Raw genomic sequence first — 27,833 nt, 5'->3', positions numbered from 1 at the left:
CACATGCTCATTAACAGCATAATGTGTATGTGTGTGTCAGCTATGATTCACTCCATGTAAAGAAGAGCAGCCAAGTAATTATATGGTGTGTGCAAACAAACTAAATCCCCCAATCAATTCATAACTCCCCCAACACACACACACACCCCTTTTACACATCACCTTCCATCTGTCTGTCCTGAGAATTGATAATTGTGTCTAACACTATTAATAACCAGAGCTACACCAAGCCCCAGTTTTTAAGGCTTCAACCAAAAGTATGTTGCTTTTTTTCTCCACAGGATCACCTTTTTTCTCCTGATGATGTAAGAATGCACACTCTAAAAGTATGTGGACATCCATTCACATGCAAGCACACACACAGAGGCACACAAAGGCAGCCGTTCTGAGAGATGCCACAGGGAACAGAATGAAAATGAAAGGCGAGTAAGGGAGACGTGAGGAGGAGACCAAAAAAAAAAAAAAGGAAAAATAAATGGAGGGAGGAGAAAAGCCCATGTGGCACGGGGAGATTCTCATCTTCACTGGAATCACTGGATCCCTCCGTCCCTCCTCTGTTACAGCTTTCTATCATGCATCTGCCTTTCTTTCCCCTCTTCCATCAACCTCATCCCTCCCTGTCCTCTGCCTCCATCTCTCTCTCACCTTTTTATTTTTTGACGAGCCTCCCCTCTATTCTCCCTCATACCTCGCCCCGCTTTCACTCCCTCGTATTATCTCTCGCTCAGTATTCCACCTCCCTCGTCCTGTCTCTGTCACTGCTGGAGACCTGCAGGCAGACAGAGGCAGCATGCGCTAATGTTACTATATTTGACAAGGCGCAAACACGCACACATTTCCTCCTGCACACACATGCGGGAGACGAAGAAGGGGAGGAGAGGGCACCGGCACTTTAAGGACGCGCTGGAAATCCGCACAAATACACACTCCGATGCGTGCTGAGTGCTGGAATCACAAACACAGCGACACACTGGAAAGCGAAGCGCATGACGCCAGCAACCTAATGCCGTTGTCGCTCCTTCTCGCTCTGAGACAAGCTCCCCTTCTTCCTCTCTCTCTCTCTCTCACACACACACACACACGCCTCTCAGATGCACACAAGCCAGCGAGCAGGACAGCGCTGGACATGTCATTCATAGAAGGAAAAGATCAGAAGGAAAGGATTAACTACCTCCAGCCCTCTCCATCTAAGGATCTCATCCTCTTTTCTCTCCTCTTGCTCCTCTAAGCCCCCCTTCACCTCATTTTTTCCCAAAATCCCTCCTTTTTGAAAACAATCCCTCTTTTTTTTTTTTAGAATTCATTGAGGTTTTGCCTCTTTACTGAAGGAAGGATTATTCCCACGTTATTCATTTGACCACAATCTTTAGCGTATATGGATGGAGGTTTTTTCTTCAGTGTTTCCGAATTTTTGATCTTTTGCCACTCAAACGGCATTTTTGGATGAATGGATGACAACAGAGAGCTCTAATACTGGTGCTGCCTGAGATATCTGGTGAACAGGTAAGTCTGTAGGGAGTGTTAGGTGTTGTTCTCCTCGCACACACTCATCCATGTTTTTACTGTCACTTATGTTAAAGATAGACTGTTATAAGCATCAAAAAGTGAACTGCGATCAGTTAAATTTCTTCACTTATTCCTAGAAATTATTGAGACCTTCATGATGTGGTGAAAGTGTACACACTGAGGAAGTCGGTGCTGAAAATGCCAGCCTTTTAGCTCTTTCCTGGACACAGAAAAAAGAAATAAACCAAATGTAGGCTGACAGGAATGTTTAGGTTTCGGAGCAAAGACTGCAGGAGGTAAGCAGGAATTAGCATAAACTCTGATCTAAACGTCTTAAAACATATTAGACTTTACTAGTTTTATATCTTCTGTGGACAGCTAAATTGCTAAATTAAGTTTCCATAAACTGCTGGCTGCAAGTGCAGGTCAAGTCCAGTTTAGCAACTAATTCTTGCATGTTTTTAGTGTATGTAAAGATGCCAAAGGTTTGACCAGATTTCTTATACAGCTCAGCAGTTATCACCTCATGTCATCTGCAGGTCTGACTTTGGACTGCACATAAAATTTGCTGCACATTACAGTTACACTGCAAAGCAACTGGTGCAAGCACAACCACAGATGCAACATTATATTAGGTTTTCTCTGTTGAAACCTACAAAAAGCTTTGGAAAACAATTATTTTTTTCTGTTTTATGAAAATGTAGTAAAAGATTTGGGTAAACAGTTTAAAAATTAAAACGATATTTAGCAGAAAGATAGAATTATAAAGCTTGCTCTTTTTTCAGTCTGACCTTCTCACCACATTATGTAATTTTAATCCATTTAAAACCTTTGCCTGGTGTTGATTCTCAGTTTAAAGCCACTGGTTAGAGTGCAGCCTTTTACCTGCTGTATGACTCTGTGTCAACTCTAACTCTGTTTTCAAAAGTGTAATGTCAAAGTGATTAACTTGCTGGAGCTGCACAGTGATTATACGATTATGCAGTGAGTGTGAGGCTTCGTCAGCCTGATGTCCCCGAGGTTTTTCTGCCTCTCTGGGTGCAACTCAACTGTCAAGATACATTCTGAGAAAAACATTTATGGTCACTCACTGATTACACGGTGAGTGCAGTAATTTGGCACCTCAAGCCAGCCAGATGGCTTTAGGGAAACCATCCATTCAATCATTTTGATCATTCCGGTTAGAGTTTATTTCATGATTTTTGACACATTCAACCAAATAGCATAGCTCACACCCACTTTCTTCCAAGGTAACACACTTTTTGCTTGGCTTATGTTGAAAAAAGTGCAAACATTAGTAGTAAACAGCACTGTGAAAGTCATAAACTTGACTTCATATGCAATGAAAATAGCAGGACAATGCAGTTAATTAAAAATAGCAGTCAAATGCCAGTTTCAAATCCCTCTGATGCCAGTCTTCACGTCTGTCTCTGTCCAAACAGAGCTGAAGGAGGTCGTCCTAAAATAGATTTTAATTTCAGAGTCAAAGTCTTGTATTTCAAAAACAAAACAAACCCCTCCAGAGCACATTTCTGTCCAGCTTAGCCACCCAATCTCAGCTGGTGGTAATACACATATGCATTTTTGCAGCATGTGGCTGTCAACACGTACAGTATGTGACTCTATTTTTCAAGCTACTGGCATAAGGAGTGCATATTTGTGTGTGTGTGTGCGTGCGCAATGTTGCAGAGTCTCTCCCCTCTCCAGTGTAAAAAAAACAAAAAAAACATTAAAAATTGATTTAGGAAGCTTGGCTGCATCTCTCTGCCTTTGTTAGAAACCTGTACTCCTACACACACTCTTTGAAACAAAATTAAACACATTTAGATCTATCTATTCGAGTTAACACAAATTCATATCGCGCACACACACATCTGTTTTACACATGGATAGTTATCTTTGAGTTTTCAGGTGGGTTTTAATTTGGAGCAGAAATGCTGTCGTATTAATTCAAAAACTATTAATCAAGCCATGCAGACTTGTGGAAAGAATTACTGTGAAAATTGGACTTAAGTGAGAAGATTCTGTGATAAAGTTCCCAAATAGGCGCACACACATTATTTCATTCCTGCACAGAAGGATTTTATACTCTTAGTTGAGAATTTTACACACATTATAGATGCCCTAAATATGGGAATAAAGTGGTTAATTGTGGATCAGAACACTAAATGTCTTTAGCGTAGAAGGTATGTATTTTATTGTCTTTTACAATGCAATGGGGAGGTAAGACATGCTGGAACTCAACAACAAAATACAAATTAATCAGTCATTAAAGACAGTTTGTGAGTGGTGACGTTTTAAAGGACACATTCGTCTATAACACATCTGCAGCTTTAGCGATTTGAAATGAACGGAATGAAAACAGACCGTAAACAGGAAGTGAGAGAAAAGGGGATCCAAAGAGAAGTGTCACTTGATTCCCCAACATGCTGGGCCACTCAGACATCCAAGTATTTACACGTGTTGTCACTTAAAGGTCCATGTCGAGACTCTGGACGCCCCTGTGTCCAAGACATGTTAGTAAAAAAAGCTTTCTGAGAGAATCTTCAGAGAGGCAGGCTCTCCCTCACGTGACCCGTCTGACGCAGTAGGAGCTGATGTGTTAACAAGAATACATGGCTGCTGATGTGACCAAATGCATCAATCTGTTCTCACTTCTCACACATAGCACAAGGATGGATGGTCAAAACCTAGAATACAAGACTGAGACATTTTTGTTGTAGCTTGTGCTTTGCAGTTAGGAAACCATCTGCAAGTCACAACCCCTTTCCCATTAAACATGTCATTTGTAAAGTCATGTGACCTGCAAAATGGAGACGTAAATATGCAGCAAACAGTAACAGAAAGGAGCATCTTAATAAGATGAGACATGAGGCCCAAGGGCCAAATAGTTGGGATTTGGAAAAATTTTGACAGACAGGATTTGCTGTTTCTAACTAATCTCATTAAAAAAAGTGTAATGGTAATATTTGTCCACAGCTAGAGAAAAATAGTGCCACAATTCATGGATAGAAATAGTGAGATATCAACATATTTCTAATGCAATTTCATAAACACAGAACCTGCAGAGAAAAGCACTCTATAACTAAAAAAATGGAGAAAAACGCAAAAATGCTGAAATTTGTTGAATAAGTCATTAGGTTTAAAACAATGCCAACAAAGGCTAAAAGCTAAAGTTAGAAAAGCAGTTGCTGAAAGTTAAAAATGAAGCAAGTATGCTGAAGAAGAGCACACAAAGGTTTTTAAGGATTTGAGGAGAAAATGGATTTCTATGAGACAAAATGTAAATAAAGGTATATAATTCAAAAAGTATAAAAGCAACAAATACCAAAAGTCATAGCTGTAATGTTTTATACGAGCTAAGCATTTTGATACATGAATGGCTTAAACAGCCGAAAGCATGATGAAGTAGTTAAAGCCCAAAAAATGCACAGAAGAAACTTTAAACAGGAAAACAACAGTGAATGCTCAAATATAAAAATGGGTGAGGCCAAATCATATAGGCTATAATTTTGTAACCCTAACTATGCATTTTTAAACATTTAAACCTGACAATATATATAATTCTAGCCCTAACCATCTACTTTACACTGTTTGTGTTAACTATTTGTGGAAGAGAGTTAGGTAGAAAAGCAAGAAATTGCAGGTAAAAACAAAAAACAAGTCCAGAGAACCACCTTTCCTCTCATAGATGTTTTTGGCCAAATTAAGAGTGTCAAGTACATACATACTAACTAACTAACCCCCAAATCAGTAATCTGAATATTTTATTTAAACTAATGTTTTGTCACCATTTGAAAAGGTATGGCCATCTGGATGACAGGCAAAAAATTCCACCAAAAATTACAAAATATTCATGCTGTATCAGTATGTGGCAATAATGTTAACATTAAGGATACAAGAGAAGAACGACAGGAAACAGCCAGAAATCTCTAAGAACTCATTTTCTATAAGGACTAAAACTGCTGTTAACATGTTTAATTTATTAAACAAATGTGAACATGTAAAATGATTTGTTAATAACTGCAGGGTGTATGAAAAATCACACTGTGTTTTTGTACTGACAGCGCTCTTGCAAAAAAAAAAAACCACGAGTTTCTACTAAATAAAACAATACAAAGAGCATCAGGCTCAATCAGAGGGTCTCAGACAAGCAAAGGTCCTGAAAGCCTCAGTTTCACAGGGTTATCTCATTTATTTTTGCATATTTAACCAAACATGCAGAGTTAAAATTAGGAGTGTCAACGAAAGCCAACCCAGAAGAATTAGCTGTGTGTGTCTCTGCTTAAAAAAATCTCCCAAACAAACAAAAAAAGGGATCAAGAGACTATGATGTACAAAGCTACCGTTTCTGCCTTGAAATAAAACCATGTTAAAGCCTGCGTAATAAAAGAAAACACATTCAGCTTCAAATTGGAGTTAGAGAAATTCCTCAAACTCCCATCAGTTCTTATCAACACTTCTGTTCTCATTTAGAAAGAATAACTGAAAAATTCCCAGCGGAGCCGAGCTAATGTGACTTTAATCACAAGCAGGAAATCCATCTGCGGAGCGTCTCCTGATTCATGCATCTGTTCCTTTGTCGAGGAAAGAAAGCGGCTCGGAGGGGAGAAAGAGAACGAGCTAAAGTGCTGAGAAGGCAAACAGTGCTGCATGTTGATAAAAGATGGTTAGAGAAATGATGGAAAGGTAGAAGAAGAAACGCTGGAGACAAGAGCAGGAGGTTTGAAAGCAGAAACAGAGAAAGAACTGAGAAAACCAAGAGACTAGGGTTTTATATTTTTGCTCAGTAAATGGCAGGCACTAATAACAGTACTGGCAACACAATTAGCACCAATATGGCAAGCACACACACACACACACACACACAGACCAAAACACAGGAGGTTGTGGAGAAGAATCTTAATGTCCTCCCTGTTTACTCGTCGGTCTAATTTTTACTTCCCCTCCCCTTCTGGGATTTCCTGCCTCGTCGATATGTTTCTTTTTATCTTTTCATCACTGTCTCTTTTCCACACCTCCTTTTTCTCTTTTTACTTCTCTTATTTTGTTTCGTCCTGTCCTCAGATTTCCATATTTAACCAGCCATAAACGACCTGCTGACACTCCTGACAGACTGATGAGAGTTCCTTTTTGGAAATGACTACAATTACTGTCCGCCTGTTTGTTTGAGCGATTGCACAGTAAATTAAATGTATATGTAGACCTGTCAACCTCCCGCGTGACTCTTACTGCTCCCGTCAGGCAGCCGTCTTTTTTTAAATGCCTGTTTAAAGTGATTCAGGTGCAGATGTATATAATCACTGCACCAAAAGACCAGAGCAAACATGCACTCATCTGTAGTCAAGTCAATGGCAAAATAAACCCTGTAGATAAAAAAAAAAAATCAGAATTTTTAGCTAAAACCGCAGAGGAGCGGAAAAAACATTTTAATCTGATTAGTGCCACATTTCACCCTCTGTTGATTGGGTTTGATGATAGTTGGGGGGGGGGGAGCATATTTTGCAGCAGAACTCCAAAATTACTCTGATTAGCCCTCAGGGCGCGAGTCAACAGCCTGCATTAGTCGTGCTGTATCGAGGTGCAAACAAGCCTTCTCCCAGGATATTTCCCTGGGTCTCATAGGAACCGACAATTACAAAAAGACTTTCTTTACAATCCGTCTACTGTTACAGCAAACTAATGGGAAATTAAACCTATTTTGTACAGAAAAAGAAAAATTAAACTTAAAAATCTTCATATTCTGTGAAGTAGGTAATCAGATTTTGAAAAAGAGTTTTTTTTTAATTCAAACAGACATTAAAAAAGTTTAAAAGAATGAATACTCAACTAAATATATTTAAAAATAAGGTAATTTGTATTTGCAAGTTGTCCTATAGGTTTTGTTGCAAGCACCTGCACTTGTATTTTAAAGGAACTCTGCAAAGTTATGAAAACCAGCACAAAAACATCTTTAAGTAAAAGGTTTTTAAGCAAAATTTGTGACAGGATGCATGCGTTTATTTACCTACGGAAACAGCAGAAGTGTCTGAAAATAGGCCAACAATGGCGACGTCCATGGAAGAGCCATTTGGGATGGAGAAGTCAGACAATTTTGATGTATTGATATGCATTTATGCTCAGACGTGTGGAGTAAAGTATGCAGATAAAAAGAAATACGTTAGGTTGAAACGGTAAACAGCGATTTAGAAAACATTTTGCAAAAGCGACGTGTGTTTGAAGGCCTTCTCTTTTTATTTCTGCTTTTAGCAGCAGATTCACTTTTACATTTCCAGCTAAACATCTTCTCTAAAATTCTGTGCTTGTCCAATTTCTCCATGTTTTGTTTAACATTCATTCCAAGTACATTGTTTACATTGTGTGTGGACCTGCATTTCAGAATTGAATATCAATATATCTGGAAAACTACAAAAGTAAACTCTTTCAAACTGCACCATTTGATATAGGTCACCTTTTTAATGTTTAATTTTATACTTTGCGATGAATACCTTCAAATGCCATTTCACTAATATAGCACAGATCCTAGTGCCAAATTCAATTAATATGCATTACTTGAATAAAAATGTGCAGCTGCTGGCCACACCGACAGATAAAGTAGAAATTAGGTGACTCATTTTTGTTTCACATTTTTCAGAAAAGAAGAAAAATGCATGAGAGTGAGCTTTTCTTAGGCTTACTGGTCCATTAACCATAGTCAAAGGTTTTTTTTTTCTTGTATTGTTCAGGCTTCAAAAGATTTTTTTTTGCATTGAGGTGCAGAATTTATAAACTGACAAGAAATGCAAGTTACCCTCAAGATGCTATCTACCCTGTTACTTTAATAAAGTGTAGCATCACACACGTGCTTCTTTTATTCTTCCATCAGTCCCTTTATCCTTTCCTTTTTAGATACTAGACTGTATTTTCCAGTTTCTCTATCTTTCTTTTAAATCTCTTCTCCTCATTCTCTGCCCTTTCTTCATCCAGTCAGTCTCTGTGTCTGCCAGACAGCAGCAGTTGGGGGTCTGTCTGTGGTAAAGGCAACTACTAAGGACACACACATTCATTATTCACGCCTATAAAAAACCAAAGGGTCTGTTTGTGATGCTCTTATACACGTTCATATGTGCACAAGCAAGGCAGGTTGCACACACACACACACAGTATAGTATTCTTGCATATATGCAGTGTGTGTGTGTGAGCAGAAAAGACTGATATGATTCAGTTGGGAAACGTGAGCAAATTAGTCTTTTATCTCTCTGTTCAGGAGCTCCAAGGTGGTTTTTCTCAGTCACCGCTCCAGTGGAGGCTGCAGGCATGGCAGCGTGACCCCATCACCGCCCCGCGCCTCGGACAGAGGAAAGCCGCAGAGCTCTGCGTCATGCCCCCTCACACCCACCCCCCTGGGGGCTGTGGCCTGCCCGGACCCGGTGAGTGGACAAAATTTAAAAATAAAAGGAAGAGCAGGAGAGCCATCGCTCCATTCCTGCTCGACTCTATATTACTGCTAATTATGCATGAAAGGAGGAGAACTGTCTGTTTTGACAGCTGCTAATGTTAGCACGCCCAGTGTGATTACACACATACACACATAAACAAGAGATGATGGCATGTGTCTCGTCATCTGGTGAAATCCCAAATTACTGTATGTATTTGTGCAGCCAACAAAGTGACAAAACAAAACACAATGTGATTGTTTCCACTGTTTTCCTTCTCTGTCCCAACAAGCCATGCACTTCCCTTTCCGTCATTTCTTTTTTTTTCTTCTCCTTTTCTTTTCTTTTTGCTCGCACTTTAAGAGTTAGTGGAAAATAAATCTCTGCTGGTGATGAAAGAGTCTCTGTATTCCTCTGTCATGCTGTCACATAATCCTCCTCATGAGTCAAAGGTCACGCCCCGAGCCCTTGACCCTTACATAACCTTTACAGCTTGTCTTTGCTAGAACGTCCCATCTGTGCCTCTCTTGTAGCGTAATGAGAGCTCAACAGTGACGCTGAAACTGCGACATGAGAGCGTGGATGTCTGTTTCAGTAAATCCCTCTCGGTTTCAGAGCAGTTACACTCTTAACATTCCTCCTTGATGTTTACTTTTTTTGGAGTTTATTTCACTGCTTTCTTCCCCTGTTGCACTTTTACATCGTTTCTGTCTGCCGCTCCCTGCCACTTTCTTCAAGCCTATAATCTTCCTCACTCTTCTCGTTTCATACCATGGGTGTATGCAGTCTAAATAAAAATCCATCAGACGTCTAGAGGCATAGCAACAGATGCAGCAGCTGTAAGCGTGCGTTTGTGTCGTGAATTAGACGGTGAAGTGGATGAATTTTGCTCCCAAAGAGAAAAACTCTTCAACTCTTAGACAAATAAACTTGTTTTACATCTCATTTGACACAAACTCATGCTTTCTCTGCAGAAAATCAATAGCTTAACAGATGAAAAAGGGAAAAAAAAGGGATCAGGGAGCTTCCTGGTGGAAGGCGTGGATGGGTTTTGTTGTTCAAGAGGTGTTCTTGCAAAAATCGCCCCCACAAACTGGCGCGGTAACACCAGGGACACTTAATAACAGGGCAACACTATCTGTCAGAACTTCCACACACCCACACAGAACCTCAAAGTCAATACCTCCCTGTGGGCTGCTGAGCTCGTCTCCATTTCAGACGCTCATATCTTTCCCCAGCTCTCCTGACCACTCCTCTACAATTTCTTCAACCTTTTTAGGATCAGTGCATACAATTCCAGTTGATTTACTTCTGTTATTGCATCCGATCATTACTGCGTCGCTGACATAAAGATTTGGAGAAACAGCTCTTGATTGAAGGGATTAAGACTATTCTCCTTCAGTCTCAGAGTCATAATTTTCCGAGCACATGGGAATGAATTGATTTTACGTAGAGCAAGAAACCAAAAACAGCCTGTTAGTGCAAAAATCAATCTGTAAAATCTCCACGCATCGTACATTTCTAATCATTTAAATGCAAGTAAAAGCCAATAATATGCATAACATCACAGTCAAAGAATGACATCAATGATCTGCTTTTATTTAATATGGTTTAAGTTCATTTAGACATGCATTTTGACAGATATTAAATGTGTTTCCATCAAACTTCCATTTAATCTAGCACATTCCAAAGGAGTGAACCAGATAAATAATAACTGTCTTCCATAGCATACTGCATTTACTTTTGAGTGTGAGCTTTAGGAGGATGAGTTCTTAAATATTTATTTAAAATGATCAAAAGCATGACATCATTTTGCAAAGAGAAATTCCTATTTCTTAGTACAATTTATAGGACAGATTATTTATTACCAGAATCATTTTCATCAATGAAGTGACATGACCAAGTGTGTCAATTTTTTGGTTAAAAAATAAGTTTAATTTTGTGTTTTTTCAGATCCTTTAATTTAAGCTGTAATTAGTTGGTGAAGATGAAGCCAAAAAAAAAAAAAAAACCAGGGAAAAGGCTAAAATGAAAAAAAAAAAAAATACAAATGACAGAAAATAAAAATAAAGCGTAGAAAAACTTTAGGCTAATAAAAAAAGTGCAAAGAAGAGGTGGAGAACCAAACTTTGGAGTGACAGACTAAATAAAACAAAGAAAATGAGAAACAATATAAAAACAGCGGGGTGTGGAGAAACGGAGGAAACAGAGGAGGAGAAATGGGATCGCAGAGGTGCAGTTTGAGGGAGAAGAAAGTGAGGAGAGGATGGGATGAACGAGGAGAGGTGTGAGATGAGAACAGAGGGGTCTGTGAACGACACAGAGACCATATGGTGCCTTCAGGCCCTTACAATCCCAGCAGACTGTCTTATCTAACACACACACTAACACACAAATAGATCATCATTCCTATTCACACACCTTCACTGAGTTTGTTTTGAGCTTCATTTGCAGCCTCAAAACCAAGACCAATAAGTCACTGCATCACTTCTAATGAAAACTGATGCAGAGAGATTGAAAGCAGTTAGGATTTGGCTTTTAACAGGGATATAATGCAGACTGGTTTTACAACATTTGGTTGGGAATAGGGCCAAATAATGACTTAGCATTATGCTAAGTACAGCCATAATACATTCCTGTGAGTAAGAGAGTAGCGCAGCAAATTGGAACAGAGCCATTACAGCATGTATACATCCTCTAACTGTCTGGGAATGAAGCCAGTAAACTAGCAGCAGAGGATAATAAGTTTTGCTGCAGATATCAGGTTGGTAAACTGATAAAAAAGTTTGATTTTGTGTCATGCCAGTAGGAAAGTGGTTAGAGTGCTTAGCACAGGGATTACATTGCCTTTAGGAGCTTTTTGCTACATGTCAATCCTTTAATCTTTAACCCAGATTCTGGAGTAAAAAAAAAAGCTGAAATACCTTCTAAAAGTTTGATTGAAAATGGATGGGTGGTCAGCCGTGAGGGCGGTTAGTAGGTGGTGCTAAAGTGTAACTCTGCTGAAATATTGGGTTTGGCATTAAGCCACAGCAGCTTGACGTCATCTGTGTGCAGCATTGGGTTTGATGTGAGAGTGATGCTGTTACATGCCGTTATATAGACCTGGAGAGTTATAGGCCAACTAGACAAAGCATCAGGCAAATTCAACCCTGTGTTCCATTTCTCATTTAATTTACATTCATTACAAGAGACAAGAACTAACTAAAACAAGGCTTATTTACTGAGAGTTTCATTAAATTCCATTTACTGATTCATGAGATATTTTGTAAATGGCACAGACAAACATACACAGGGAGCAAAAACATTATTGCTCCACCTTCGCCTTTGGGCAATAACTATCTTGTTTTGTATGATGTATTATTCTGTCACACATATATCGCTGACAGGACGTTGAGTCTTACACTCCTGAGCTACTCGCTGGGTGTGGCTTGTTTGTTGGTGATAAAATATCAAGTGTCGTGTTATTTTTATGCAGATTCGTGCTGCAGAGGTGACCTTAAACTACAGTTCCGAAGAGCTATAATGCATGCAGAAAACAAACCCCTGTCGAAACTTCCCTTCTTATAGCTTTTCTTTTAGTTCGAACTTGCGATTGCAACAGTATGCCAGAATAAAAACACAAATGCTGGTACTGGCAATGACAACGTTAGATAAAGTCATTCTTTGCACCACAATCAGCACCATTCGAGTTCACAGCACATAGATTGCGCTCCAGGCTGATAATCTACATCACAGTTAAACTACTTTGCTATAATATTGGAGCCACACGTCTGACAGGAAATAGTACTTGATGCAAATCACAGAAAATTGCTGGGATAATTGCATTTAAAATATGGTCATTTTGTCTTGGTGAGGGTCTTCAAGCCTCTTACAGAGCTGCAGATGTAACACAATGCATCTGTCTACAGTATATCTCTCCATTCATTCATTTATGGATCTGTTCAAAGTTTGAAAGCTGTACATTCAAGCCACAGTTTACTGCAACAAAAAACTCTGACTAAAACCTCAGGAAGTGCTGTCATCATAACCCCAGCATGACAAACGTCTCAAATGTTCGCGTGCGCGCTCATTAGCGCCGCAGCTCAAGTTCGCGTGGCTTTTATGCCTAAAGAATGTGTGGGCATACATTATGACCTGACACAGATCTCAGCTGAATTTATTCAAGTCTAGTTACAGCAAAGTGGATAGGGCATCAAAAGCTAAGAGTCTTTTATTTTCTCTCCAAATTTCGAATGTGTTTAACCTTGGACTGAGGCCCTGTGGAGCGGTTGCTTCAAAAGCAAGGCAATATTCATCAAATAAATGGTTTTACAGAGAAATATGCTCTGTTGGAGGCCTTAAATTGATGCTTTACAAGCAACTTTCATCCCATTTGTATATGTACCCCATCTTTGGCTTACTTGTCACACTGTTAATTAATGCAGCAACACAAATCAGTGTTAAACACTCATTAGCTATGCTGTTGCGTGAACAAGTGTCACTTTAAACTGAGTGGGAGATGACACCATACGTTATGCAGTCGCTGCTTACAGGTGAACTCATCCAGTCTCAGAGCTACAGAAGCAATGAACAGGAAAAATGGAGAGGAGCGGCATGATTTTGGTTAAGAAAAAGAACAAAAAAAAATGACGGGAGGTAACAGAGAGGGTTGTGGAGAAAAAAAGACGGGAAGACAAAAATAAGAAATTGGAGTTTATCCCACTGGGAGAGGAGGTAAAAGAAAAACAAGTATTTAGACTCTCTCTTCTCTCTTTTCTCTTCTTCACACTGTCAGCAGAAGCGCAAACTAAACCCCTACAATACATCTCTGCCTATCCTTAAATCCTGCACATTTTGTCAGTGCATGTTTGCGCTTCAGTGAGTGTATTTCAAAATCGTGACTTTCTTTGCGTTGGTAAGCAATTACACACTGCTGTGCTAAAGAAAATGGATAGAAACACGAAGAAGGGCAAGAGAAAGGTTCTGCATGTGACAGGAAAGAGATAATGTGGCTTTAAGCTCTGGATTGGACACAAACAACAAACTTCCCTCCATCCTGCCCTTCTCTCTGCATTACATGGTTTCTACGGTAACGTTATGTTAATAAAGATGTAATGAGGTGATTGTGATGACAGATTGATACCACACAGCACACAAGTTAGTTCAGAGCTGCATTAGTAACAACAACAGACCCCTACTTAATATTAAGCATGTGGTCATGAGTGATCTGTGCACGTCTCTGTGTTAGTATTTTTATTTTTTACACTATGATAATGCACATATAGCAATTTGATTCCACACACCTTACATTACTCAAATACTGCTGATGATGAAAAACATGTCATGTGTTGAGATTATACAGACAGCAATATTTTCCAAAATTGATAAATCATAGATCTCATCCACGGCTAAGAGGCGAAAGCAGAGCAATTAGGTTTTTGCATGCATAGATTAACACTGGCCAAATTGAACAGAGCCCAATCTGTATGTTTGTATATATATATGCTTAAAAATGTTCTATTCTGTTAGATAAAAATTAGAAAATTGTGCAAATTTTGAAATGTATGCATGAACTGTTAAATACAAGGCTCAGATCAAACTAACTGCTTGGGAATCTTTTGAGTTTCTAACTTTTATTGGGGTGTAACATATTATATAAGGCAACAGGAGTCACAAGGTTCAAATTTTGAACTCTGCACCGTGAGAGCAGCAGGATAGACTCGGGTCAGACTCGGGGAACCATGTAAAACATTGAAGAGGTAAAAAATACAGGTGGGAGAGTCGGCTGTGTGCAGGACAGCTGGTCGTCCTCGTAACAAGATAGCAGCAACGTCTGCCGCTCACATGGAAAACAGCCCGGGCCTCGGTGACATGCGACTGGGCTCGGTAACAGAAGTGCTGCTGGGGATGACATCATAGCTGGGTCCGATGTCACTTAGAGGCCCCTGGATATAAACTTACAGACAGATGAGGCCCTGAAGGTGTCAAAAGGCATCGCCTAGGAGACGCTGTCAAACACCATCAAGACAACAAGGGTCACCTAATGCTTGAGATGTATTTGATTTTGTTTCCTTAAAGGAATGCATATTGCCCACCATGACAGAGTGTTAGTGCTTGGAGTCTCTGTTGATGATGACTCTCAGCTACTATCACACGAAGCTTTAGCAAAATATTTATAAGTTTTACTAAACTATAACCATTTTTGTGTTTGCTAAGGTTGTGGCAGCCGTCCTGAATTGGATTGATTTCAGTAGTTAATCTGCTGTACTTGTACATCCAATGATTACTTTCTGAGAATTTCGTTTAAGTTTCTCAAGTGGTTCATGGGATATTTTGCTAACAGACAAACAGGGTTGATGCCAGTAGTTAATGCCAGTTAAGTTTTAAGCAAAAGATGACAATCACAATGAGTAGGGCTTGGAGTATGTGTTGTGATGGACTCTCAGCTACTACCACACCAAACGTTAGCTCAATATCTGTAAATTTGACTGAGTCATAAGCATTTTTGCATTTCCTAATCTCAGTCGGATGTGGCTGCCATTTTGAGTGGAGTTGACTACCAAAGTTATTCACCTGTAGATGTACACCCAATGACTACTCTCTAAATGTTTATTTTTAAATCGATCCAGTGGTTCAAGAGATATTTTGCGAACAGACAGACAGAGTTGACTCCAATAGTTAATGGCAAAGTTTTAAAATAACATGTTGCTCAATCAGTCAACTCTCAAAGTATGAGTTAGGGGACAGCCTCAGCTTCGAGCGCACCGGATTTTAGCTCAATATCTGTAAAACTGATTGCTTTATAGCTATTTCTGTGTTTGATTTGATTGCTTAGCTGTGGCGGCTGTCTTGAATTGGACTGGCTCCAGAAGTTAATCAGTTGTAGATGTATATCTATTGATTACTTCCCGAGAGTCTCATTAAAATCTGTCCAGGTGTCCATGAGATATTTTGCTAGCACGACAGACGGACACACACGGACACAAGCAAAAACATTATTGTCCTTTCACCTTCTGCAGCAGGCAATAAAAAACTTTGCACTTTTTAACCCTTTGTGCAGATGAAAGGTGCAAACATACAATAACAGTTATTATTCTTGTTCGTGTATGACTTTCTCTGTTAGTAATGTGCGACCTGCACAATTTCAAACCCAAATAGGGAAACGTGTGCTCAGTATAATTAAGTCACTTAGCATGCTAAACCTAAACACCTGAGCTGCTTAAAGTTTTTGAAATTTGTCCAATCAGTGTTTCATCACTTGATTAACATTGGATTAGGATGCACTCTTAGTAATAAAAGGAAACACTGCACTATTTAAAACATGCCTAAAGACATAAAAAACCCAGTCCTTTAAAACATATGAGATGAGACAAATAATTTAAACGCCTTATTTTAAATTCTCTGTAATGTGAGAGTGGTTTACCTGAGGCTGAGCAATAAGGCTTTCATCTTGTCGCACGAGCGCGCCTGAAATGTCACCACAGCTACAGCATGTGTTTGGGAATTCTTGTGAAAAATTGATTCAGAAGCATGTTTGGACAGAATCAAACTGCCCAGAACCACTTAAGCTTATTTGGACTGAACTGTGTGGCAGAATATTTTCCTTCTGCTTTGGCTGCATGCAGCCCTACATCAGAACAAAACCCAAAAACATTTGGACCGGCTAAAAAAAGCCAGGAACACGAACCACTTCCGTCATGAAAGCAGTTTAAAACGCTCATAAATGTTAAAAAGATCTCCATTCGAATAAAAAAGAAAGGGTGGGTAAGAGGTGAAGATTAGTCATAATTTACAAGAGCCGATGGTGAGGAGAATAAAATATGGTTTGAAGAGGGGGAAAAAAAAACACTCATAAAAAGTCCAGATTGCTGTTTAAATTTATTTATGTCACCTTTCACTCATTTTTAATATGGAGCTCATGTTTTCTCAAGATTAGGGTTATATTGTGGGACGTACAACCAACAGAGAGGGTAATGGGGAACAAAATAATCACACACTATGTGCAAAACCTTCAATTTCTAAACCTTCTCTGTCTGGAATAAAGAAAATGAAGCGTTCTGGCTGTGGGTGGTTGTGATCTGCTTGACAAGAAACTGTCTGAGCTAAAAGGCTATTTCGAGACTGATGCAAATATGTGTCTTTGTGAATTTTCTACAGTCTTAAACTATCCAAAAGCTAAAAAAAAAGCATTTTAGGGTAGATGGCAAGTAAAAATAATTTTCATGTCTAAATAAAAATCTCTTTTCCTGAAGGTTTATGTATTTTTTTTTTTTAGGTCGTTCTCTTCAGTCATATTGTCTGAAGTGTGGACGGGTCAGTAATGAGCTGTTTCACTGAGTTTCATCATGTCAGAGCCAGACGGACAGTTTGACTGGCGACAGGAAGCGAAGTTTTGAGTATGAGAGAAGGGGAAATAAAATGGGAAGAACGAGGAGCAAATGGAGGGGAAAACAGATGGACTGACAGGAGGCAGGAAACACAACAACCAGGGAGACAGTGTGACAAAAAGCTCTCGCACTTTAAGAAATAAACGCAAAACGATTAAATCTGAGAGTCTCATCATCAGGAGGTTAAAAGTGCCAACTCTGTGTGTGGAGTTCAGACTGAGTAGTTCTCCTAATGTCATGCTTTGTGAATCCACACACACACACACGGTTGCAGCAGCATGTGCCCACTCACACAAACACAGGGAGATAAAGTCGTGCCGATAAGCCATTGGCTGAAAACAAAGTCAGCGAGTGTAACGAGACACTGAGGGAATACAGAGCAGAGCTGGGAGACTTGAGAGGAAAGAGGAATGAGAGATATAAAGAAAGCCTAGAGAGAGAGAGGAGACTGCAGAGTGAAGACTGATGAGTGTTTGTACAGACGGAGGAGCAAAGAGAAATGGGAAAATAAAAGAATATTGAGGATTTATAGAAGCAAATAAAGCCAGAGCATGAAAATAAAAAACATGGAGTAAAATAAAACTGTCAAGACAAATAAGCTGGATGTGAACAAAGGAATAAACATATAATAATGAGAGGAAATGACTTTAGCCGACAGGAAAACAAAGAATATGTAATAAAACAGAAGGGATTTCCCTTTCGTGTCTACAGTAAAATGCAAATACAGAGAAAGAAGGAGTTCTAAGGCGGCGAAGAGCAAAATCAGACAATTAATCACATAGTTCTATTCCTAATTAAAAGTCTAGCATTCTTTAACGGAATGCATATCGACCGCTGCCTTTCATGCCAGACTTTTAGACTAAGATCATCTTGTTTTGAGAATTATAGCCAGTTTGGTTAAACCTTAAACGTAACTTTATGGACAATTGTATCCGACGTCCTGCATGATCCCAAATGATCTGTTGGTGCTTAGAGCACGAGTTGTTAAACACTATGAGCTATGAACATACAAAACCTTAGCTCAATATCTGTAAAATTGGAGTTTTTGCCATTTTTCTGTTTACTAAAGTTGCTTAGCTGTGGCAGCCATCTTGAATAAGGTTGACTCCAAAAATGAATCAGTTGTAGATGTCCATCCAATGACTGACTTCTTAGAGTTTAAATAAAATCCTTCAAGTGGTTTAGGATCGATTTTGCTAATGCTACAAACAAACCAACACACTCACAGACATGAGCAAAAACATTATTATATCAATAAACTAATCTTAGTACTGCTACTTTTGTAAAGTTTGCATGTTTTTTTAATTTCGTTTCCCTCCTATGCAGTGACAAAGACAAAACCACAGTTTTTGTGCAGGATTTTTCTCTTAAGTCTGAATAAAATAGCATATAAAACCGCCTCTGGCACTGGAAGGTGTTTCAGAAAAGCTGAGCTGCTCTTTCTCTCTCTTATTGCTTTAAAATCGTTCCAGATCTACATAAATCTTTCTCTATTTTGCATTCAAAGATAGTCATGTTTCTGCTTCTTGATTCTGCTGCATTTCTTCTAATGTATAATTTCAGAGATAAACAGGGTTAGTAGCATCACAGTTGTCAGTTTCTCTGCTGTGCAGATCATTTCACAGGCAGAAGTAAATAATTCCTTCCTCTCTCCTCCTCCAGTCTTCCGTGTCCTCGGCCTCCTGGCTGCGCTGCTGTTGCCAGCCTCCTCGTGCCCTCCTTCCTGTTTCTGCTCCTCAGACAGCCTGGTGGTGGACTGCGGCGGGCGCGGACTTTCCTCCCTCCCTCCCATGCACCTTCTGCCTCCGGGGAGCCGCTCCTTACTGCTGGCCAACAACAAGCTGGCCTTGCTGGGAGCCTCGGCCTTCGCCAACCTCTCCTCCCTGGAGGTCTGCAGCCATTTGTTCTTTATTAGGAGAACATTTTCTTATTTTTAAATTTCTGTGAGTTCCCGTGAGTTTAATATTGATCAAAATGTAGATAATATTGGTCTGAAAAGTTGAGAAAAGGTAGAATTTTCAAGTTCACCATCTGCACTCTGTCCACAGAGCGTAGTTGGTATTTAAAATACTATTATAAATAATGCATGTCTAAAAAAACACCAATAACATCAATCTGGAATAATTGTATTATTATATTGCATTGAAATATCAATCCAATCCAATAAATTAGGTCTTTTTTACTGTTTATGTAAGGAGGTTTTAGCCAACTTTTTAGTATAAAATGTGCATCAACTCTTTGGATCCTTTAAACTTAAAAACTTTAAATGAAAAACGAGACGTTTGGCAGAGTTCCTTTACAGACAGAAATGGGTTTTCAGGTGGGTCTGACTGAAATATGTTGACCACAACTGTGGTTCCAAAACTTTTCAGCTTCTGACCCACAAAACAGCAGCGGCAGAAATGTCTGACCATTGCAATAAAATCTAATAAAAGCTTTCCTTCAAAACAAATCATTTAATTCGAAAGAGCTTAAAAAATATTTCCCATGATACCAAGATCATGTATCTTGATTTAAACCAATTTAACCACTTTAAAATACAAGGCTCTGTATTTATTAATGTCCTCGAATTTATACTGAATTATGTGAAAAGTTGTAACTCATCACAAGCATTTTTAAAATATTACCATGAACTTTCAGCAAATGTTGTTTAATGACATGCTTTATTCAATGGTTAGGATAAATATTCATCAGTTATTTTCTGTTATTTATCTCTTATTAATCTTTATTTGGTTACTGCCTCACTTTTGAGGATCACTTTCTTCATGATACTAAATCTTACTGCGGTTAGAAAAGCATGTTCTGACATACTAAATCAGGTGATATTTGGTATATAGGTACTTTAAAACACTGAATTATAAGTTTATTAGGTTGTTTACAAAAAAATACATTTTTGCCTATATGAAAATCAGGGATGCTTTGATCAGATCAAAAGTTCGATTACTCAGTTATGTTGCAAGTCAGAATTAAAAAGTAGATAATGAACAAAAATTGGGCTTTTCTTGTACAATATCAATGCAAACTCCCCCAAATTTCAACTCACGAGCCATAAAAAAGTGATTTTTATTGGGATGATTCAGTGGGGTCCTGAACCCAACTTTTGGAACCTCTGGTCTACAGGGATATACACTGGGAGTCCTTACAAACAAACAGATCCCACTGGACCAACTGAACCACAGCAGTCATATAAAACAAAGGCAAATCATATATTAAATCTGGAACGTACAGTTAGTTCACAGACAATATACAGTCCCAAAATCAAAAGTGGAAAATAAATGATTTAGTTAGGTTATTTAATTGGTAGCCTAGAGCCTTCTTAATTAAAAACAAAGTGCCAAAAAGACAGATTAAAGAAAACATAAGCTGTTTGACTGAAACTCTCGGCTGTAGGCCTTGGAAACAATAAAATAGCCCCTGTGTTATACATCGCCTATAAACCAGTGCCTGACCCAACAAGCACACAACAAAAGCTTTTCTGAAAGTATTCTTCGATGTATTTCAGACTTTCCAATTTCCTGGAAAATGGCAAACAGCTTGTCTAATACCCAAGGTAATGTCAAGCTACGTGCTGCAACAAGAATATTTCAAATGGGCAGCAGCTACTAAATGTCAAACGGCAGATTACCAAATCTCAGTTTGATACATTGGTCTCTGGTGATTGTATTAGAAAAATCAAATGCCCTTTCTAATGGAACCTAATTAGAGAGGAGGAGTGTCAGACTGAAGCTGGAGACTAAACTGGATATGCTAAGTATTCTGTCTGAGTGAACAGGCTGGACCTTTTTAGGATGTGTCAGCCTCCATATCATTTTAAAAAAAAAGAAATGCTTAAAGTGGAAATGTTTTCATGTCTTTCAGGAGTTGGACCTCTCCAACAACTACCTGGATAATTTACCAGCTGGATTATTTAGAGACATGTCCAACTTAACGAGACTGACTCTACACAACAACTCACTGACAGTCATGGACAGAGACCTCTTCCAGGTAGGCACGGGGACACTCAGAGATTATTATTATCAATACCGTGCTAACCTCTTCAGGTAACTTAATTTAATATTTCACCTTCAAAATGCACAGAAGACTATTACAAAGCATTGTTTAGCTTTGTACAACCAATCTGGACAAATTTACTCACACATCTGGACTACCCCTTACAGATAAATTAGTAACAACCCATTTGCTCGGCACTTATCACTTTTATCACCACTACAGGCAATCAGACGAGCTTATGTCACAATGGTTTCACTTTGGAAAACACATTAGACAAGATTAGCCCATTAAATGATGCGACAGTAGCAGCTCTTTGTGACAACAAGCGGAGAGGCAGTGGGTCAGAAAATGTCAGTTCTGTATAGACCAAGAACCGGTTTTGATGTTCCTACAGGGTTTAGGTGGTCTCCAGAGTCTGGACTTATCATTGAACGGTCTATCCACTGTTCCAATAGGCCTTCTGGATGAGCTGCAGAGCCTCAGGTGAACATACAGCACAAAACACTTTTTAATCCAATTTCTTTTTAATCTAACAACCGTCTTAAAGACACCTAATGCTGCCGTTACACACAGAAATAAATCTACTGTTTTTCCACTGTGTCTTTCACTAAGTAATGGCTTGTTTTACCGTTCTTCAGAACGAAAACTGCATAAACGCCCGATTGTCCTAAAGTGCTTTTATGTTTTCCAAGGTGGCTCTCGCTGGCAGGTAACAGGCTTCATGGTTTGGAGAGGGCAGCGTTTGAGCCGCTGGCCAACCTGCAACACCTGGAACTGGGACACAACCCCTGGGAGTGTGACTGCAACCTTCGTGACTTCAAACACTGGATGGAGTGGCTGCTGTACCGAGGTGGCCTTTTGATTTATGTCACGAGGACTTTCTGCTCCGTTAGAATTAGAATAACAAAGTAATCTTGAAAGGGCAGCGTAAGACAAAACAAAAGAAATATTAGAAACAGGCATGTCGAGATGCGGGATATACCCATTCTTCTAGCCACGACTGCACGATTTTGTTATCGCTGCTCATTGTTGTTCTGCGTGCCACATCCATGTGTCTCTGCAGGCTGTTAGTGCATCAGATAACCACAGCTGCTCTCTGCTTTCTCCTCATGTGTAAAAATCTACATTCACCTCAGTGCCTGGGGCCTCAGCTGCCCCGCTAATGAAGCATCTCTTCTTTTTTTTCCCCCTGCTTCATTCTGCTCCACTCCTGCTCAGTTCTTCAGACGAAGACTGACACGCAGTAGACGCGATAATTTAATAATCATCAGAGCAGCAGAGGAAATTACAAGGAGGCCTTTCATACTTGAACATGAAATCATGACAGTAGCTGTTTAAAGGAGCATATGATGCACTTATAGAAAGTAAGGCAAAGCAAGGGTAAAAGACTTGGAGACAGCAGCCTCATGCACACACTTGTATCATTGCAAGATATTAGATGAGAGAGATGTGTTTGTAGACGGGATTTTTTTGTAACATGCAAAGATAAAAGCATCTCAAGGCTAAATATCACTTCTCTAATTCTGTCTCTCTGTTATGCTCCACCTTTACCAGTGGTTTTGTTACTTAACCTATTTGAGGACACAAATCAATAGCTTTGGACGTGACCTTGAAATGGACACTATGTTTGGAAGCGCATGCAGTCTGGGATAATAAAACCCCAACCCTAATGTAGCTGGTGGGAATTAGTGACTCAGACGTTTCTCTTTTCCACACCAGAGCTGTGCTCAAGCTAGGCATGTCATCTCATGAATTAGACAAGGGCTTATTGAGGCGATTTCCAACTTAGTGCAGAGAGCAGGGCAAACAGTGTGCACATGTTAAGTGATGGATGACTCATGCTAGAGTTGGAATGACAACCCCTCTCTGTCTTTTTCTTACTGTCAGTTTATTAGTGATGCTTTACAGGTAAAAGCCAGTTTATTGACCTCTTCTCTCTCCTTCAGGGGGTAAAGTGGATGCAGTAGAGTGCACGCTACCAAAAGATCTGCGTGGGAGAGACATCCGTGGCGTTCCCGTGGAGATGTTCAACTACTGCCTCCAACTCGAAGATGAGAACGGAGGAGGTGGTGAGGGTGCTCGTTCTGGACAAGGAGGCGGTCCTCCGTGCAGCAGGAGCGCTCTTAACCCGAGTGGGGCAACACCGGTTTCTGACAACGGTGGCAACACTGGTGAGGACTCCTCTTCAAGCACCGGAGGCGGTGGAGGCGGGGAGGCCCCGTCGGATTGTGTCCGAGCCCGCTACCGGCCCGTGAGCGTGCGGCGCGCCATTGGCACGGTGGTGATCGCCGGTGTGGTGTGCGGCATTGTTTGCATCATGATGGTTGCCGCCGCTGCTTACGGCTGCATCTACGCTTCTCTGATGGCCAAATACCAGAGAGAGCTGAAGAAGAGACAGCCATTGATGGGAGATGGAGAGGCTGATGGGGAAGACAGGGAGGAGAAGCAAATCTCCTCTGTGGCCTAAATAAAAAAGGGGGTATGGGACAGGGGAGGGTTAGAATGTCAAAGCGTGAAAGCAATGAAAATAAAAAGGGCTCAAAGAGGAGAGAGATGGAAAAGCTTGTTTTATACTCAGTTATAGCATCTCTCTCTAACTCTCAAACTGACACCTCTCTCCCATTTTTTGTCTTCCCTTTTCCCATCCTCTTTCTATTTTTACCTTCTCCTACTCCATCCCCCTCTCTAACACACTCTCCCCCCACACACACACCTTATCTGCTCCCTGATTTTCTCTTCAATTTTGGACCCATTCTATCTGCAGTATTTGTTACCGATCATCCCTCCAAGTCGCCTACCAGCCACCTACTGCAGCGGATTTTGCCATTATTCTGGCTGGTGAGAAACATATCATTAAAGCTGTTCTACAACACTCATGCTGTATGTTCAGTCAGTATTTGTAGACTGAAAATTCAGGGATTCATAGCATGTGTCGTGTTGATCGGACCAATGTTTGTGTTGATTAGTAAAATCTGTGCCATTTCCAAAGCCAGCAGTCACTCAAGAAAACCAGGACCCCAGCTTGAAACTTAGTTGTTTTTTGTTTTTTTATTATCATTTTCTGGTCTGATTCTCTTCTCGAGACCCAAGGATGATGTTAAGAACTATGCTGGAAATGGGGGGAATGTTGATGGAAAAAATAATTAAAAAAACAGCTGCAACTAATAATCTCAAGCCTCTTGTCCCCAAGAGAATGCAAAGGACAGATGAAGTGCTAATGGGGAAAAACTATCACGGTGAAGGACGTGCGTTGACACGGATCTCTTGAGGACGGAGAAAGAGCCTCACCAGTCAGGACAAAGAGGAACACACAGTAGCATTTACCTACAATTTGACTTCAGTGTACTCTTCAGAGGAAAAGCTTTCATTCATTTGATGCTTGTAAAAGGATTACGATCGGCGTCCGGACAGATCAGAAGCATTCCATCACCAAGAGTGACACATTTATGCTTCTGGGACAGTTTTAAAAGTGACACAAGGACTGAAAGGACCTCAAACTTGATTTCAAAGCAGATATTTTATATTTACCCCCACAGGTGAAGGTTTGCTACGATAGCATGGAAAATAATCTCAGCGGACGCCGTCTCCTGTCAAGGACTACAAAAATCCATCCAAGGACTACAAATGTCAGACTCCTGCACTTTAGTCTCCTTTTTCAAAAACCCCCTGACCTCCTTCTCCCTCCTCCCCTTACTTCTGTTCCTTTCAAAGACAGATGAACAGCCCAGAGGGATTATAAAGGAAGGGATTAAAGAAAAAAAGCTGCTATTTTACCCACCTCCTCATCGTTTTATCTCTCTATCCATCTTTACATCCGGTACTATTTGTGGAAGGTTTTTCACACCGTTGAAGGACTTCCATCTCAACCTTTTATTGTTACCTGTCTCTCATCCAGACCTACTTCTAACCTTTTTTTTTATTAAAGTCTGCAATATGCAATGAAAGTTGTACTAACAATGAAGTATGTCTGTTAAAGCAGTGCTCACTCTTTATTTAACAGGAGCAGCATTACATTTATATAAAAAATGTTTGTTTTATAAAGTGTTTTCATTAGCATCCTAATTTATGACCTGAAAGATTGATTTAAACGTTGGTGCACAGAAATGGACAGTTGATCCTGAAGTGATTTAAGTAGCATTCATTGCATATTGCACACCCACATTAAACCTAGTTCCCTCTCAATTTGTTAAATTGGCTTCAAATGAACTTATATCAATAGTTTGTTTCTAATATCTGAGTATAATACAGATAAATAATATGCTAGTCCAATATAAAGTGTTGGCCCAGCAGTCATATTGACATGTTTAAGATGTTAACTGTTTTTGTTTTCCTGTAAGAACTCATAATGTATCTGTCTTTTCTTGTGTTAATGATGTTATGTTTTATTTTAGATTTCTGTCTCTGTAATAATTATTTGATGTTTCAACTTATTTATGTTTAGAAACTTAGTAAAGTTTATGTAAGAACGTTAGACAGAGTTTAGAAGGAGGTTGTGAACGGCCTCAGTGCTGCTTGTCTCTGAAATTTAAAGTTAAATCTGATTTATAGTTTCCAAAGAGCCTGTTTTCTGGCTGTATTGGCTAAAACTCAGTCTGCTTTGTTAAAATTCCCATGAAATTTCTCAGTAATTCATGTGTACCCCTGCGGTTTCTTGTTCATTTGTGTTATTTTATGCCACGTACCCTGACGTAATAACCCCCGCCATCTGTGAGCATTAACTCTTTGAATTAGCTTTTACAACACAAGACTTACAAAATAAGAAATCGCAGTAATTTTTTATTGAAACAGATGCTGCCTCTCTGGTCCTGATGTAGAGCGTGTCCAAATATTTTCATCAGAAAAATGTTTGGTTTAATATTTTTGCCTGGTAACTTTTTCCTCAGCATCCAAATATGACAGTGAGTCACTTCGAGCTGGAGTTAAAGCAGAATGTGGTCCATTTTTGAGAGGGAGCACTTGGCAGGAAAACTAATGAGCACAGCTCTATCCCTCTCTGCTGTGCTTCTGCTCTGCCCTCAAAGCCGCTAACTCCAGAGGAAGATGTCCTACATAGAAAGACTCAACAAGCTCTTTTTATGTAAACAACACCAGAAACTGGGGGAGGAGCTAAAAAGTTACTTTAGACAATAGTGAATGTTTTATCAAATTCAAATATATTTGTGTTTTTTCTTAAGAGACTTGTTCAGTTCTATTGTCTTTAGTGAAACAAATGTTGAATTTATAGAGAACTCCATCTCTTCTTCCTTCATACGTTTGCATTTACTTGTACTACAATACTAATTCCTGCATCAGCAGAAAATCTTTAGATTTATATAATTCATACAAAGCTTGCATCAGTACTGAATGTCGTCTCACAAAGCATACATAGAAGAAAGTTGTTTGTTTTTCTTTCTTCACGACATCCATTACCGTATGCTGGCCTTAAATAACACATGCAAACCCACCTAATATTTCAGAGGCTTTAAAGCAGCGCTCAAATAACAGCAACAACTAAACTCTGTCTAAGACTCTTGAAACACTGTCCTCTCACTCCCTGGTCTGCTTGTGGCGTCAGTAGCTAAGTATCTTAGCTAGCTCGGTCCTCCTCCTATAGCCTGTGTGTGTGTGTGTGTGTGTGTGTGTGTAAAGAGTAATAAATTATAGTTTGTTACATAAATACTGCAGCAGCAGCAGCAGCAGCAGCCATAACGACTGAGGGCCTTTATGACTGCACAGCCCAAAAATCAATGGTGTGTTGTGTTATTATGACGATTGTGAATATGACAATGATGATTTGACGAAGAAGCATTTTTCACGTCAATATGCATTGATTTGAATAAAAACATATCACACCTGTAGCAGCCGTTGCCCAGACCATTGAAAGACAATCGCTCAGTTTGGAAAAGCTAAGATTTGGTGTAAAAAGGAAATAGGATATTGATGAAGTTTAGCTCTTGAATGTGGAATGGGAAAACAACATGGAACAGAAAGGTTCTGAGTGAAAGAAATACAAGGTGTAGGGGGTAAACGAGAGCATGAATCGGTCACGATAATCGTCATTCTTTGTGTGTCCCTTACCCGTTTATCTCTACTCACCTTCTTTATTTCTAATCTTCTCTCTGCTTCCCCTTCCAGTCTCACTTATCTTGTCTCAATCTGTATTCCTGTCACCTCCTCTCCCATCATTTTTTTAATCTTTTCACCTTGTTCTCTTTACCCTTTGCTCTGTTTGGTCTATTGTGTCCCTTTTTCCCACTTCCCTCTCATCTTGATCTGTATTCAATGCTTCCTCTTGCTCTTCTCAGTGTCAAATCTACTCTCCATCCTTTAGCCTCTCCTTGTTTTTGTCACTGTCTTTTTTTAAAAAAAAAAAAAACCCACATATTGCTTGTTTCTCTTCAGCTTCTCAGTAAGTAGCACCTTGGATATATTTAAATAAAACTTGGCATTTGTGCTACAGTAATCCAGCTATGAAGCGTTTTGCTGAGCCTTATAAACACCAACGTCTTGTACAGTCACTAATTTTGAATCATTCCTTGACTGATGAAATTCTTGGTCATCATTAAAGGAAGTG

General features: G+C 39.6%; 2 protein-coding genes across 4 annotated transcripts in view; one reads left to right on the top strand and one right to left on the bottom strand.

Annotated features, from left to right (window-relative positions):
- The window catches only part of cacna2d4a (calcium channel, voltage-dependent, alpha 2/delta subunit 4a), an 84,525-nt gene that overhangs the window by 29,449 nt on the left and 27,243 nt on the right, over window positions 1–27,833 (bottom strand). The gene's annotated exons all lie outside the window — the stretch shown is intronic.
- On the top strand, window positions 498–27,117 carry lrtm2a (leucine-rich repeats and transmembrane domains 2a). Its single transcript, XM_025005649.2, has 7 exons — window positions 498–1,503; window positions 8,753–8,915; window positions 18,953–19,179; window positions 21,149–21,274; window positions 21,675–21,763; window positions 21,973–22,130; window positions 23,227–27,117. The coding sequence occupies exons 2-7, from the start codon at window positions 8,867–8,869 to the stop codon at window positions 23,745–23,747; spliced, it is 1,170 nt and encodes a 389-aa protein (XP_024861417.2). The 5' UTR covers window positions 498–1,503; window positions 8,753–8,866; the 3' UTR covers window positions 23,748–27,117.

This window comes from Kryptolebias marmoratus, linkage group LG18 (assembly GCF_001649575.2).
Source record: "Kryptolebias marmoratus isolate JLee-2015 linkage group LG18, ASM164957v2, whole genome shotgun sequence".
Lineage (NCBI taxonomy): Eukaryota > Metazoa > Chordata > Actinopteri > Cyprinodontiformes > Rivulidae > Kryptolebias > Kryptolebias marmoratus.
The sequence above is the reverse complement of the archived record's forward strand: the minus strand, read 5'-3'. Positions and strand labels throughout refer to the sequence as shown.

Bases quoted from the DNA above. Each gene is read 5' to 3' on its own strand.
- lrtm2a (XM_025005649.2), top strand. From the start codon at position 8,867: ATGCCCCCTCACACCCACCCCCCTGGGGGCTGTGGCCTGCCCGGACCC. The intron at 8,916-18,952 runs GTGAGTGGACAA...CTCCTCCTCCAG, and splicing joins CTGTGGCCTGCCCGGACCCG to TCTTCCGTGTCCTCGGCCTC. The intron at 21,275-21,674 runs GTAGGCACGGGG...ATGTTCCTACAG, and splicing joins TGGACAGAGACCTCTTCCAG to GGTTTAGGTGGTCTCCAGAG.